This window comes from Oncorhynchus tshawytscha, linkage group LG28 (assembly GCF_018296145.1).
Source record: "Oncorhynchus tshawytscha isolate Ot180627B linkage group LG28, Otsh_v2.0, whole genome shotgun sequence".
NCBI lineage: Eukaryota > Metazoa > Chordata > Actinopteri > Salmoniformes > Salmonidae > Oncorhynchus > Oncorhynchus tshawytscha.
In genome coordinates this window covers 43,697,069-43,713,343 of record NC_056456.1, presented here as the reverse complement: position 1 = coordinate 43,713,343, position 16,275 = coordinate 43,697,069, and the positions used below count along the sequence as shown (strand labels likewise).

Sequence of the window (16,275 nt, the reverse complement as noted above, 5' to 3'; positions counted from 1 at the left end):
AGACATTGTTGCACTGAAATGTTCTCTGCCAGGTTTTGCATCCCACACACGGATTCTGGAGATTCCCCCATTGGATCTGAAAACACCAGCAAGGATAACAACCCCCAAAACTATGCACTATGCATGAGTTTGGTCGATCTCTCTCCAAAAACATGCCTTCCCTCCAAATTAGTGCCATTCAGTATGATTTTCTGGATGGTGTCTGGGATGAACAGTTAGTAGACTGTATGTCCTGCACATGAGTAACCGCCATCCACGTTGGCCCTGGTTGCATCCTTATCACTTTGGCAGACATGCGGTTGGTCCTGGTTGCTGATGAGCTAGTTGCTGACGGACTGGTCCTGGGGCTGGTTGCTGACGGGCTGGTTGCTGATGGGCTGGTCCTGGTTGCTGATGAGCTGGTTACTGATGGGCTGGTCCTGGTTGCTGATGAGCTGGTTGCTGAAGGGCTGGTACTGGGGCTGGTTGCTGAAGGGCTGCTTGCTGGTGGGCTGGTCGCTGGTGGGCTGGTCCTGGGGCTGGCTAAGGGTCAATCTCATCCTCCAACTCACTGTCAGACTCTGAATTGACAGAGACATGATCCTTATATTCTGAAAATTCTTCATCTTCCAAAGTGTAAGACGCTCCTTCCATGCTTCTCTCTCTACAAAAAATATTTCTAAAGCCCTCTGAGCAGAGATTATTTTTGCCATACTGATTGTGGTAAGGAACCACACATGCAAAGCTATTTATTTATTATGTCCCTCCCCCAATTTGCACCTGCTGGGGTAGAGTGTAGGGAAAATACAGATTATTATTTTATTATTTTACAATGTATTGAAATAATATATTGTAATAAAATTGTGCAGGTTCCCACAAGACATTGTGTAGTTTCACACAATACAAAGGGTAAAGAGTGTGAGAAAAGCGGGAGACAGGCAGACAGGCAGGGAGACAGACAGACAGGCAGGGAGACAGACAGGGAGACAGGCAGGGAGACAGACAGGGAGACAGACAGGCAGGGAGACAGGCTGACAGGCAGGGAGACAGGCAGGGAGACAGGCTGACAGGCAGGGAGACAGGCAGGGAGACAGACAGACAGGCAGGGAGACAGGCGGACAGGAAGGGAGACAGGGAGACAGGCGGACAGGTTCTTGGTGCTGTGTTGAAACAGCAGGCCCAGAGAGGAGGAAGACCGAGTGAAGGCACACAGCTTACTTTTTCGTTTCATTTTTACTTGTTTTCACCTACACACACACTTTTCCACACTTTTATTACCCTCGGGTCCAGTGGACCTGAACACCACATATGTAATAAATGTTTTTGTGTGTGTGTGTGTTTATTTGACATGTTCTTCACAGAAAATGAGCCAAAGCCAATGAGTCGCAGGTTGAAAAGATTATTCATTGTATCATTTTTCTTTTTGTAAACATTGAAAATCAAACTCCATACAAGGGTTAAACATACAACTGGACCATTACAACCATCCCTTTAAAACTGGACCATAGCTATACCATGTTTTATACCTTTAAACATACACCTACTTTTATTAAAGCTCCTTTAAGACAGAGAGCCAAAATGACAGTTTACATTTAATCCCCCCTCACCCCCTTCCCTCCCTCCCTAAAACAATTATGTATGTAATGGAAAATTATTCATGACAATACTGGACGTTTTCTTTCATGCTACAATGTCCTCTGATGCATAGCTCGGAACCAAAGGTCCAAACAAAACAATGTCCTCTGATGCATAGCTTGGAACCAAAGGTCCAAACAAAACAATGTCCTCTGATGCATAGCTCAGAACCAAAATGTCCTCTGATGGTCCAAACAAAACAATGTCCTCTGATGCATAGCTCGGAACCAAAGGTCCAAACAAAACAATGTCCTCTGATGCATAGCTTGGAACCAAAGGTCCAAACAAAACAATGTCCTCTGATGCATAGCTCGGAACCAAAGGTCCAAACAAAACAATGTCCTCTGATGCATAGCTCAGAACCAAAGGTCCAAACAAAACAATGTCCTCTGATGCATAGCTCGGAACCAAAGGTCCAAACAAAACAATGTCCTCTGGTGCATAGCTCGGAACCAAAGGTCCAAACAAAACAATGTCCTCTGGTGCATAGCTCGGAACCAAAGGTCCAAACAAAACAATGTGTGTTTGTGTTTTTGTATGAATGGCTGTTTTCTCCATTTCTTATCTTTTGAATGTTGATGAAACTCAAGTACTACTTCCTATTGAAGTCATACGGATGTCATTCTGTACATGAGATGAGAGTTCTACAAATCGGTGGACGAAGTTGAACAATGGATGAGTCCAGCAACAGTGTCCACGAGAACGCTCCAGACAGTTCAGTAGCTTCATGATACAGAATATACTCTTGATTCAAAATACACCCACTACTTCGTGCTTGAGTCAAACTGTAGAAGATCAACTGTGTGTGGGTGTGGTGTCTGAGGAGAAGCCTCTCTAAATGTCTCCTTGGAGCCAGAGAGAACAGTATAATAACATGATTTAATAGCAGCTGTATCCTGAACAGAGCCTGTATTCAGCCATTGAAGTTGATTGCAATACATGTAAGTACTCATGTTTAGGTGCCCGGTACTCTTTATATATAGGTGCCGGTACTCTGCAATACTTTGAAGACAATATTCTATAAGAGGTGCCAGTACTCAATCAGGAGAAGATCTGACTATCTACACAATTAACATATCATTGTACCCATTGGTCAAAAGATGTGTTAATATTCAGTGAACTACTTTTGACCAGATCCTTATATGGGCCTTGATAAAAACATACTGGAGGGTTTCAATTTGGATAAAGAACATGTTCTTCTTCTCAATTACTTACAGACAGTCTGGAGTGGTCTCCCCCCTCCCAACAGGAAATAGAACAACATCAATCTTGAATCTATCACAGTTTTGTTTTTATATTATATTATTTTATATTATTCTCATCTTTTTATGATCTTTAAGTAGGTAAATCAATTCAACCGTTAATTAGCTACCAAAACAACATATTAAAGTATCTATACTCTAAACATTACATTGAGTAAAAGTGAAACCTTTCTTGATGAAACAACAACTCTTGTCCTTTCCTGAGAAATCATTAACACAGGTTTAGTTTCTCATACAAACAAACTAAATAAGGCAAGTATAGATTGTCATTAGCGTCTTTAGAAGTAGCTCTCTGTTTTAGACATTAACAAGATGGCGTAGTCGCCTGCAATCTTGGTCGTCTCGTAACATCCTTCAAAATGGCCGTCTCATATGTAGCAATGACAACATCCTTCAAAATGGCCGTCTCGTATGTAGCAATGACAACATCCTTCAAAATGGCCGTCTCGTATGTAGCAATGACAACATCCTTCAAAATGGCCGTCTTGTATGTATCAATGACAACATCTTTCAAAATGGCCGTCTCGTATGTAGCAATGACATCTTTCAAAATGGCCATCTCGTATGTAGCAATGAAAACATCCTTCAAAATGGTCGTCTCGGGGGACATGACGAAGAACTCTATAATATTGCACAATCACATGAACCAGGAGCTCCAATCAGGAAAAGGTTGGAAATTTAAACTGACCAATCCTGTGTAAGGTCATTTTCATGGTTATCATCCATTGGTGGGAAGCCCTTTTTAAAACACTGACCTGTATCATCCACACTGCTGTGGGGAAAAGACAACGAGGGACGATACAGGGGACAGGGGGTTACTTTGTAGTATTTGACACATCATTGGTCTAAAGTAGAATAGTCAGGCCAGTATTTGAAGCTCATACCACCAGAGCTTTGTAGATAATATTTAACCTCACCCATATGTCCTCTCAGTGAAGACCCCCGTTCTTTGTCCTAATTTTCATTGTTTCCTGACGCCTCGGTCATGTTATTTTAGCAATTGTGTTCTAAGGCAGTGTTTCTCAACCGTCTTCTCAACCGTTTTCTCAACAGGGACCAAGCTTTGGTCCTTCCTTCCTTTCTTACATAAAAATCAATAACACTTAAGAATATTTCTCAGGTCAGTCAGTAACATCAACGTCCCAGAGACTGGTCAAGTATTCACGGACTAGTCAGTGGTTGAGAAACACTATTAAACTTCTATCCACGTTAATGGATAACTACCCTATACAACCAGGCTCACTGAGTCTTGTCCCTGGTCCATTTGATAATAGTCTCAGGCGAGCGATAGAGGAAGATGAGTTTAGCGTACATGTCTTCCTCCAGGTCCAGCTCTCCCGTCTCTCGGACCAGGAAGATGTCGGTGCAGAGCTTCAGGATGCGGTCCACGTTGGGCAGCTCCTCGAACATGATGGTGTGGGAGACACCGCTGAAGAACTCGCGGACAAACTTACCGATGACTAGCACCACGGAGGCGTACAGACCCATGATCCTGGAGGGAAAGATCCATACATACTTAGTTAATGTAGTTATGCCCATTATACACAGCACAGTACAGAGTATACATTTTCTTATTCAACATCGATGGGTACTTGACTAACTATCTACGTTGGAGTAAGTATCTCTACTTGCACATCATCATCTGCGCATCAATCACTCCCATGTTTAACTGCTAAATTGTAATTACTTTGCCACTATTGGCCTATTTATTGCCTCACCTCCCAATTCTTACTACATTTACACACACTGTACATTGATTTTTCTATTGTGTTATTGACTGTACGTTTGTTTATTCCATGTGTAACTCTGTGTGTGCTGTTTTTGTCGCACTGCTTTTCTTTATCTTGGCCAGAGGTCGCAGTTGTAAATGAGAACTTGTTCTCAACTAGCCTACCTAGTTAAATAAAGGTGAAATAAAAATAAATTAAAAAATTGACTGGTACACCTGCACTACAGGGCCTGTCTGCAATGTGATGGGATGGACACAAGCTACTGCCTGGTTAGCGGATGACAGGAGCCGATTGATGGGATGGACACAAGCTACTGCCTGGTTAGCGGATGGCTGACAGGAGCCGATTGATGGGATGGACACAAGCTACTGCCTGGTTAGCGGATGGCTTACAGGACCGATACTTTCATGAGATCAAATGAAATACTTGTGTGACGTGATGCTATGCTATATTATGCCTTTCCATGCTACGCTACGTTCTGTTTTTTTGTTGTCTACTCACCCGTATCCAGCCAGGAAACCCAGACTAGGAGGGCTGACCTGGTCACTGAAGACATAGAGCTCCAGCCCAGCGTCGTACAGGTGCTTGGGCCTACGAACGCTGATCTGTCCCGGATCTGTCTGGTTCACGATCCACCACTCCTGGACCTCTGCTGAGTCGTTATGGGAACGTTCCAACGCCAAAGTGATGCTCATGTACACCTTCTCTGGAATTGAATAGAATGAAATATAATATAATAAAATATAACAAAATAGAATGCAATAAAATAAAATATTGTTTTTAATGGTCATATGCACCTCTGAATGAATAGGATGAAATATAATAGAATAAAATAGAATAAAATAACATCTTGTATTTAATGCTCTAGAGGAGGAGGAGCAGAATTTGCATTTTTTTGTTGTTGTCCGCACAATGTGGAAAGGTTTTGGCGTCAAAAGAATATGATTGACAACAAACGCAGTAACACAACACGATAACACAGTAAATTGATTGACAACAAAAAAAACATTCCAAACACCACGATCATGATATTCAGATATAAAGATAGACTGTCCTGTTTTTAATGTCTTGTATATTTGACTAGTGTAAACGTGTATCGAGGTGGTGGCTCAGTTGGTAAAGCATGGAGCTTGCAACACTAGGGGGACCCATATAAAGAATGTATACACCCACGACTGTAAGTCGCTCTGGATAAGAGTGTCTGCTTAAATGACTAAAATGTAAACAGGGGAGGGGGGGGGCTCGGCTCCCCTAAATGCAACAATAGTCCAACTTTGAGGGGTCTCTAAATAATGCTAATTTAATCTTTCTTCTATATTTTTTTATTTATTCATTATTTCACCAGGTAAGTTGACTGAGAACACGTTCTCATTTGCAGCAACGACCTGGGGAATAGTTACAGGGGAGAGGAGGGGGATGAATGAGCCAATTGTAAACTGGGGATTATTAGGTGACCGTGATGGTTTGGGTGCCAGATTGGGAATTTAGCCAGGACACCGGGGTTAACACCCCTACTCTTACGATAAGAGCCATGGGATCTTTAATGACCTCAGACAGTCAGGACACCCGTTTAACGTCCCAGCCGAAAGATGGCACCCGACACAGGGTATTTGTTTACAATGCAGTGGTACATGTGAAAATAAAAGCCTCCAGATGAAAGGAACACCCCCATCTCTCTGTCATGGTTTAGTCCATGTATTTCTATATGACACACTGTCCATTCAGTAGAGATGAAGTTGAGCTCCTTTATGCATCCATTTTCCTTTTGACTTCCTCATTTTCTCCATTTGTTCGCCGTGCGTCCTTGATTTAAAAAAAAGAGGCCTTTATTCCAAAGCATTAGATTGAACATTTTGTTGTGTAGTTGAGCCCACGAGTGGATAACTCATGACATTCCCTGCCAAGATGTACACATTCTGTCATGGACAGCGGCCCTGTCAAGCCTTCCTCAAGACAAACAGACCACTCTTCCCAACATCCTGTTACGAACCGAAATGGTCGGGTGAATGTCATACACATTGTCGTCTAGTCTAGTAGGTTCAGTGCGTGTTGACTGTGTGTTGACTGTGTGTTGACTGTGTGTTAGGTTGACCATCATGTTTTAAGGCACATTGTCGTCTAGTCTAGTAGGTTCACTGTGTATTGACTGTGTGTTGACTGTGTGTTAGGTTGACCATCATGTTTTAAGGCACATTGTCGTCTAGTCTAGTAGGTTCACTGTGTATTGACTGTGTGTTGACTGTGTGTTAGGTTGACCATCATGTTATAAGGCACATTGTTGTCTAGTCTAGTAGGTTCACTGTGTGTTGACTGTGTGTTGACTGTGTGTTGACTGTGTGTTAGGGTGACCATCATGTTTTAAGGCACATTGTTGTCTAGTCTAGTAGGTTGACTGCGTGGTTCATCACGTTTTTCCGGGACAGTTTTAGCCCCATTTGAGGTGTCCTGATTTTTCAGGCTACAAAAAAGTAACATTTGTCAGCAAGACGCATCAGTCAATATAGACTAATTGATCTAATTGATATAGACCTAATCGATATAGACCTAATCGATATAGACCTAATCGATATAGACCTAATCAATATAGACCTAATCAATATAGACCTAATCAATATAGACCTAATCAATATAGACCTAATCGATATAGACCTAATCGATATAGACCTACTCAATATAGACCTAATCGATATAGACCTAATCAATATAGACCTAATCAATATAGACCTACTGAATATAGACCTAATCGATATAGACCTAATCGATATAGACCTACTCAATATAGACCTAATCGATATAGACCTACTCAATATAGACCTACTCAATATAGACCTACTGAATATAGACCTACTGAATATAGACCTAATTGATATAGACCTACTGAATATAGACCTAATTAATATAGACCTACTCAATATAGACCTAATCGATATAGACCTACTCAATATAGACCTACTCAATATAGACCTACTGAATATAGACCTACTGAATATAGACCTAATTGATATAGACCTACTGAATATAGACCTAATTGATATAGACCTAATCAATATAGACCTAATCGATATAGACCTACTGAATATAGACCTAATTGATATAGACCTACTGAATATAGACCTAATTGATATAGACCTAATCAATATAGACCTAATCGATATAGACCTAATCAATATAGACCTACTGAATATAGACCTACTCAATATAGACCTAATCGATATAGACCTACTGAATATAGACCTACTCAATATAGACCTACTGAATATAGACCTACTGAATATAGACCTAATCGATATAGACCTACTGAATATAGACCTACTTGATATAGACCTACTCGATATAGACCTAATTGATATAGACCTACTGAATATAGACCTAATCGATATAGACCTAATCGATATAGACCTAATCAATATAGACCTAATCGATATAGACCTAATCAATATAGACCTACTGAATATAGACCTACTCAATATAGACCTAATCGATATAGACCTACTGAATATAGACCTACTCAATATAGACCTAATCGATATAGACCTACTGAATATAGACCTACTCAATATAGACCTACTCAATATAGACCTAATCGATATAGACCTACTCAATATAGACCTAATCAATATAGACCTACTCAATACAGACCTAATCGATATAGACCTACTGAATATAGACCTAATCGATATAGACCTAACAGTTTACAGTTTAAATGGCATCTTTATTCTTAGACGCCATCTTTATTCACACACACACAAATATCACGGCACACGGTGTTTAAATGCTGCTTATACCTTTATACAGTTGTTCTATTGGCTTGGCCTCGGAGTCACTAGGGGCTCGGAGGTACCGCGGGAAGACGTGCTTTATCACCCTGGTAACAGAAGAACACAACAGGCTGTTTGTTACTAACAACCGTTATGACATAGAGAAATATGTCAGATTAAGTTTATAAAGCTAGAATACTTATGACATCCATTTTGGGATTTATAAATAAATGATAAACACTGAGTACACAACACATTAAGAACACCTGCTCTTTCCATGACGTGGACTGACCAGGTGAATCCAGGTGAAAGCTATAATCCCCTTATTGATGTCACTTGTTAAATCCACTTCAATCAGTGTAGATGAAGGGGAGGAGACGGGTTAAAGAAGGATTTTTAGCCTTCAGACAATTGAGACATGGATTGTGTATCTGTGCCATTCAGAGGATGAATGGGCAAGTCAAAATATTTAAAGTGCCTTTGAGCAGGGTAGGTTGCTGTGTTTATCAAGAATGGTCCACCACCTAGCCAACTTTACACAACTGTGGGAAGCATTGGAGTCAACATGGGCCAGCATCCCTGTGGAATGCTTAAGACACCTTGTAGAGTCCTGATGAACTGAGGCTGTTCTGAGGAAAAAGGGTTCCTAATATTTGGTGTAATCAGAATATAACATGCCGTAAAACTTCAATTAATAGCCTGGGCCTTTATTTGCGTAAATCACTGAACAGGCGCTTATTAATCTTGGCGCACCGATCCCTTTAGCGGGATCATTTTCGTCAACATCCGGTGAATTGCAGAGCGCCAAATTCAAATTACTAAAAATATTTAATTTTCATGAAATCATAAGTGCAATATACCAAAACACAGCTTAGCTTGTTGTTAATCCACCTGACATGTCAGATTTCGGTAGCCTTTTCAATAGGAGAGAGAGAGAGAAAAGGTCTCGCTCCAGTGGCTCTCGCATGCACAAATCTGGGGACACCTAGCTATCCACTGACGCGATGTGATCATTCTCGCTCATTTTTCAGAATAAAAGCCTGAAACTATGTCTAAAGACTGCTCACACCTTGTGGAAGCCATAGGGAAAGTTGATATCCCTGTAAATGGAGGATAGGCTTGCAATGGAAAAGAGAGGTTTCAGCACTTCCTGGTTGGATTTTCCCCAGGTTTTCGCCTGCAATATCAGTTCTGTTATACTCACAGACAATATTTTGAAAGTTTTGGAAACTTTAGAGTGTTTTCTATTCTAATCGACCAATTATATGCATATTCTCGCTTCTGAGCCTGAGAAATAGGCAGTTTACTTTGGGCACGTTTTTCATCCAAACATCAAAATACTGCCCCCTAGTCTCAAGAGGTTTTAAAGACAGGCTTCTATTTGAGCCAGTCGTCTATTTCCTTAATGCACACAGCTTTTGCTCATTTGCTCATTTGCTCATAGTTAATTGTTTAATTCCAGCATTTACTTTCTGCAATTTAATCAATTTCTTAATTTCCTGCACTAACCTATTATCATTTACACACAGTAACCAGGTTTCCATCCAACCTTTTTTGCGAGTAGAGTAGGTTGGACACAAAATGTCACAACAGGCCTGATGGAAACAGCAATTTTTTCTGTAAACTTTCCAAATGTCGACAAGATAACATACGCTAGACAAGGTGAGATCTTTTTGTGCGTAAAATGAATTATGTGAGAAATGGCGGAGGAAACGCTTTAATGTGCACATATTGATATAATAACCATCATATCATGGTCCTCCCACTATGACTCGGGATTGCATGCAGCTTATTAGATGAAATATGTTACACTATTACACACAAAAGTATGTGGACTGGAAGCAACGTCAGCACAATAACTGTTTGTTGTTGTTACATGGCTCATCACTATTGGACTCTGGAGCAGTGGAAAGCTGTTCTCTGGAGTGATGAATCACGCTTCACCATCTGGCAGTATGACGGACGAATCTGGGTTTGGCGGATGCCATGAGAACGCTACCTGGCCGAATGCATAGCGCCAACTGTAATGTATGGTGGTGGAGGAATAATGGTCTAGGACTGTTTTTCAGTGAAGGGAAATCTGAACTATTTCTGAGTTTTGTGTCGTGCCTGGCGGGTTGAAGTATGATTTTCATGTGTTTGTTTGATGGGGTGCTGTCCTCAGATAATAGCATGGTTTGCTTTCGCCGTAAAGCCTTTTTGAAATCTGACACTGTGGCTGGATTAACAAGAAGTTCATCTTTAAACCGATGAACAACACTTGATGATGATTGATGATGAATTATTATTATGAGTATTTCTGTTTTTGAATTTGGCGCACTGCTATCTCACTGGGTGTTGTCAAATCAATCCCGTTAACGGGATTGGAGCAGGAAGGGATCACTATAAGGAATTTGAAATGATTTATACTTGTATATTTAAAACCAAATACTTTTAGACTTTTATTCAAGTAGTATTTTACTGGGTGACTTTCATTTTTACTTGAGTCATTTTCTTTTAAGGTATCTTTCCTTATACTTGAGTATGATAATTGGGTACTTTTTCCACCACTGAATGTAACAAATCAAACAATTCATGGTAATTAATGGTAAATAGTTCATTTAGACCCGGCATTAATGTGAAACAAACGTTTATTTGCTAAAATGTGTGCCATTGCCTGTCTAAAAGGAACATAATGCTTTTTCAGACTCCGCGTTGAAGTTTTATGTTATAAATGCCTCATGAGCTTAATTCAACTGTCATACTTCATCAGAACCCCGAAATATATGTTTGTAAACAACGTAAATGTAAACAAACACGGCATAGGATTAAAACATTGTTCCAATTTTGAAAGTGGTTATATTTCTCCATAACAGAGATACTGAGCTTCATTATTGTTTCAACTCCTGATTCAAGCCATAGAATAAAAGTAGTTTGATATATCTCTCTCTCTATATATATATATATATTTTAATTAATTGACAAATAAATAGAAAGTACACTCACACTCTGTCTCGTCTGGTCCCGTTGAGCAGTAGGCTCAGCTCCAGTTTGGTTGCATCATCCAGAAATGTCACTTTCTTCCCAGTCGCAAACTCAGCCTTCGCTCCCAGAGTCAGGTTCCTGATTGAAATGATCAGATCATTTCACATCTCAAACAGGTTTATGAGATTATAAAGACAAAAAGTATTATGACACATTTATGTGACTAAAATGAATCTGTATGGCTGAGAAAATAAAGATCCTTTTATCTCTACTCTACTATTCTCTACTCTACTGATCTCTACTCTACTCTACTAATCTCTACTCTACTAATCTCTACTCTACTCTACTCTACTAATCTCTACTAATCTCTACTCTAATCTACTAAACTCTACTCTACTAATCTCTACTCTACTCTACTAATCTCTACTCTAATCTACTAAACTCTACTCTACTAATCTCTACTCTAATCTACTAAACTCTACTCTACTAATCTCTACTCTAATCTACTAAACTCTACTCTACTAAACTCTACTCTACTATTCTCTACTCTACGAATCTCTACTCTACTAATCCCTACTCTACTCTACTAAACTCTACTCTACTAATCTCTACTCTACTATTCTCTACTCTACTAATCTCTACTCTACTAATCCCTACTCTACTAATCCCTACTCTACTAAACTCTACTAATCCCTACTCTACTCTACTAAACTCTATTCTACTAATCTCTACTCTACTAATCCCTACTCTACTCTACTAAACTCTACTCTACTAATCCCTACTCTACTCTACTAATCTCTACTCTACTAATCCCTACTCTACTCTACTAATCTCTACTCTACTCAACTCTACTCTACTAATCCCTACTCTACTAAACTCTACTCTACTAAACTCTACTCTACTCTACTAAACTCTACTAATCTCTACTCTACTAATCCCCACTCTACTCTACTAAACTCTACTCCACTAAACTCTACTAATCAGTACTCCTTTTACATTTTATTTTTATTCCAGAGGGGAGAGAGAGAGAGACACAGCTGCATGTGAGCTCCTGCATTTTTCAGCATGTTTTTATAAAAAGATAGATTTGGAGTTAGATAAACTTTGATTTTTTTGGCAGGGACATATACAGGATGCTACCCTCCACAGCATAACCTTCACCCCAGATCAAAACTCCAAACCTACAACCTGATTTTGGGCAAAATTACCTGGAAAGATTCCTACTACCAAGATATACAGCGGGTGGCAAACAAACAGCAGAGACCTGAGGACACCATCCAACCTGGAACTGAGTGAGTAATGTTTGGGTTGATGCTATTTTGGAAGCCAAGATGAAAAGTAAAAAATAAAGTACATTACAATGCTATATTTTACTTTATGGGGACTGAACGCTAAGTTCAGGCTGCCAAGCCTGCTAGGACAGACAAGATACAACTTCAATTACCACTGAGGTGTGAAGTGAGAGGTGTCAAAGCCTTTGAGCCCAACAATGGCAGGAGTCTCTCCCAGCCTATCCCACCCAAATCCAGAGGCTAATTAAGCCCCCTCCCACTGTTCAGAGACCATACCCAGGCATTTTCTACAAGAACTCTGCCTCCAGAAAAATGGTTCTCCCAAGTGGGTGTGACACCTACTCCTGTTGCCTGCTGCACCCCCAGCGAAAAAGGTGCAGGAAGATCAGGCTCTAGGGCAGCGAAACTATTTGTTGTTTGTATCCTCTCCGGGCCTCTCGCTGGGAGTGTAGGCTGCTTTGCAGCAGAACGCTGTCTTTGGCTTCCATGGCTCCATGCGACCATCGTTGATTGTCATGCTCCTCTTGCTGTGCTCCTTCGACTTGCCATCAGATGGGGGAGGAGAGGCAGGAGATGGCTCCCCTGGCAAACAAACTCCGGGCAACACCGGCCAGTCGGATAACGACAAACGACAAGACGGAGATGCATTCAACATGCGTGAACGCCACCCAGCCACCGGTGTAGAAAAGGTAAGAATTCCATGATCAAGGAAGTCACCTCAAGCCTATAATCCTCGGCAAGTAAACTATTGCCGCATTGGAACTCTAAGTGATCCAGTTTGTCCTGAAACAAAGCGTAGAAGATACAGATCCTACAGCGCTGGAACCATTTACCTCTCCAGACGAAGAGGGCTCCATTGGAAAACAGATCTGGGATCATTCATTTACCTCTCCAGACGAAGAGGGCTCCATGGGAAAACAGATCTGGGATCATTCATTTACCTCTCCAGACGAAGAGGGCTCCATTGGAAAACAGATCTGGGATCATTCATTTACCTCTCCAGACGAAGAGGGCTCCATTGGAAAACAGATCTGGGACTAACTTCGTTCGCTTGATTGTTAACGTTAGCAGTTTAGCTGGGTTAGCGGCTCTTTTCAAGCAGACTTTAACCTGTCTGTTGAACAGGATTACGGGTGAAGAAATAGCAGACCTAGTTGTTAAAAGTTAACCGTGTCGTGGAATCCATGCAAAAACAAGTTCGGTATTTATGTTTAACAAAGACTGGCTATACCTTAGTTAAAATAACAAACCGAGTGCTTCCAGTATACCGTGTTCAGCTGCCCACTATGATGACGTAAGATAGTGTTGGAGAGTCATCCATCCTCAGTGGTAGGGCCTAGTTATCCTCAGGCTTTAGTTAGGGCCTAGTTATCCTCAGGCTTTAGTTAGGGCCTAGTTATCCTCAGGCTTTAGTTATAACCTAGTTATCCTCAGGCTTTAGTTAGGGCCTAGTTATCCTCAGGCTTTAGTTAGGGCCTAGTTATCCTCAGTCTTTAGTTATGTCCTCTAGTTATCCTCAGGCTTTAGTTATAACCTAGTTATCCTCAGGCTTTAGTTATAAACTAGTTATCCTCAGGCTTTAGTTATAACCTAGTTATCCTCAGGCTTTAGTTAAGGCCTAGTTATCCTCAGGCTTTAGTTATAACCTAGTTATCCTCAGTCTTTAGTTATGTCCTCTAGTTATCCTCAGGCTTTAGTTATAACCTAGTTATCCTCAGGCTTTAGTTATAAACTAGTTATCCTCAGGCTTTAGTTAGGGCCTAGTTATCCTCAGACTTTAGTTAAGGCCTAGTTATCCTTGACATTGTGGTCTGAAAATCCTGGCTCATAGGCCATGTCAGACCTGCAAGTCACAATATGGTGGTTTGTGAAGTGATTAGTAATTCCTATTGGAATCCAGCCAGAGGAATATTTTATCAAAACAACCTGCACTCAGAATGACTGCTTTGGTGAAGGTAGGGTGACCACATGTCCCAGATTGCACAGGACAGTTCTGCATTTTGTCGCTCTGTCCCACAACCAAACAATCATGTCCTGCGCTTTAACAAATTCAAACACCACTCATTCTGATTTGTCGCGTATTTCAGTCAGACATTCCAATCTGTCTTTTGGAGTCACATTGTGTTTACGAAAAGATACACACTCAGTGGCCAGTTTATTAGGTACACCACCCAGTTTACCAAAATGGTTAGCTCCAACAGACAGCCATGGCTTGCTATATACAGCCATGGCTTGCTATATAAAGCAGGCAGACAGGCATCGAGACATTCAGTTGCTGTTGGATTGAATGCTAGAATAGGCAAAACTAGTGACCTAAGTGACATTGAGTGTGGTATTATCGTTCGTGACAGGTGTGTCAGTTCCAGCATCTCAGAAACGGCCTCCTGGGCTTTTCACGCACGACAGTGTGCAGCGTTTACCGAGAAAGGTGAGACAAACAGAACACATCCAGTCAGCGGCAGTCCTGTGGCTGAAAACAGCTCGTTGATGAGAGAGGTCGAAGGAGAAAGGCAAGAATGGTGCAAGCTAACAGGCGAGCCACAAACAGGTAAATAACGGTACTGTACAACAGTGGTACTGTACAACAGTGGTACTGTACAACAGTGGTACTGTACAACAGTGGTACTGTACAACAGTGGTGTGCAGAACGGCATCTCGGAACACACAACCCGTAGGTTCTTGTCACGGATTGGCTATTGTGGCAGACAACCACACTGGGTTCCTATCAGTGGAAAAACATTGCCTGGCCCGACGAAATCCCAGATCCTGTTGCGTCATGCTGACGGCAGAGTCAGGATTTGGCGTAATCAGCATGAGTCCATGGCCCCATCCCGCCTGGTGTCAACGGTACACACATTTTAAAGAAAAATAAGAGTTCTATAAAAAAATATTCACTAAATAAACTAAAAGTGAGCGGACCAAGTCATTTGGCGTCACTCTAAAGCGGAAAGGTGGAATAAACGAGTCAGGAGTAGGTTTTGTTGATCAAACACAGCTCTCTATTGAGGGATTTCTGTCAATACAAGTTGGGCTACTATCCGTGAGTCCAGCCTGCCCTCTGGTGGTCCTTCCACATAAACTAAAAAACGAAAGAGCAAAAATAACGAGGCTATATACAGGGGGTACCGGTACAGAGTCAATGTGGAGGCTATATACAGGGGGTACCGGTACAGAGTCAATGTGGAGGCTATATACAGGGGGTACTGGTACAGAGTCAATGTGGAGGCTATATACAGGGGGTACCAGTACAGAGTCAATGTGGAGGCTATATACAGGGGGTACCGGTACAGAGTCAATGTGGAGGCTATACACAGGGGGTACCGGTACAGAGTCAATGTGGAGGCTATATACAGGGGGTACCGGTACAGAGTCAATGTGGAGGCTATATACAGGGTGTACCGGTACAGAGTCAATGTGGAGGCTATATACAGGGGGTACTGGTACTGGTGCTCTACTCTACCCTACTATACTGCTCTATTCTACTATACTGCTCTACTCTACCCTACTATACTGCTCTACTCTACCCTACTATACTGCTCTATTCTACTATACTGCTCTACTCTACTATACTGCTCTATTCTACTATACTGCTCTACTCTACCCTACTATACTGCTCTATTTTACTATACTGCTCTTCTCTACTCTACTATATACT

At 41.2% G+C, this 16,275-nt stretch overlaps 1 protein-coding gene across 1 annotated transcript in view; it reads right to left on the bottom strand.

The window, feature by feature from the left end:
- Positions 1-1,807: 1,807 nt before the first annotated feature.
- The window catches only part of LOC112226418 (piezo-type mechanosensitive ion channel component 2-like), a 116,098-nt gene continuing 101,630 nt past the window's right edge, over positions 1,808-16,275 (bottom strand). The window contains exons 43-46 of the mRNA XM_042307884.1: positions 11,350-11,466; positions 8,392-8,471; positions 5,108-5,312; positions 1,808-4,368 (exon numbers count right to left, since the gene is read on the bottom strand). Of these exons, the coding sequence (XP_042163818.1) occupies positions 4,116-4,368; positions 5,108-5,312; positions 8,392-8,471; positions 11,350-11,466 (655 nt within the window). The 3' untranslated portion in view covers positions 1,808-4,115. The remainder of the gene's footprint in view (positions 4,369-5,107; positions 5,313-8,391; positions 8,472-11,349; positions 11,467-16,275) is intronic.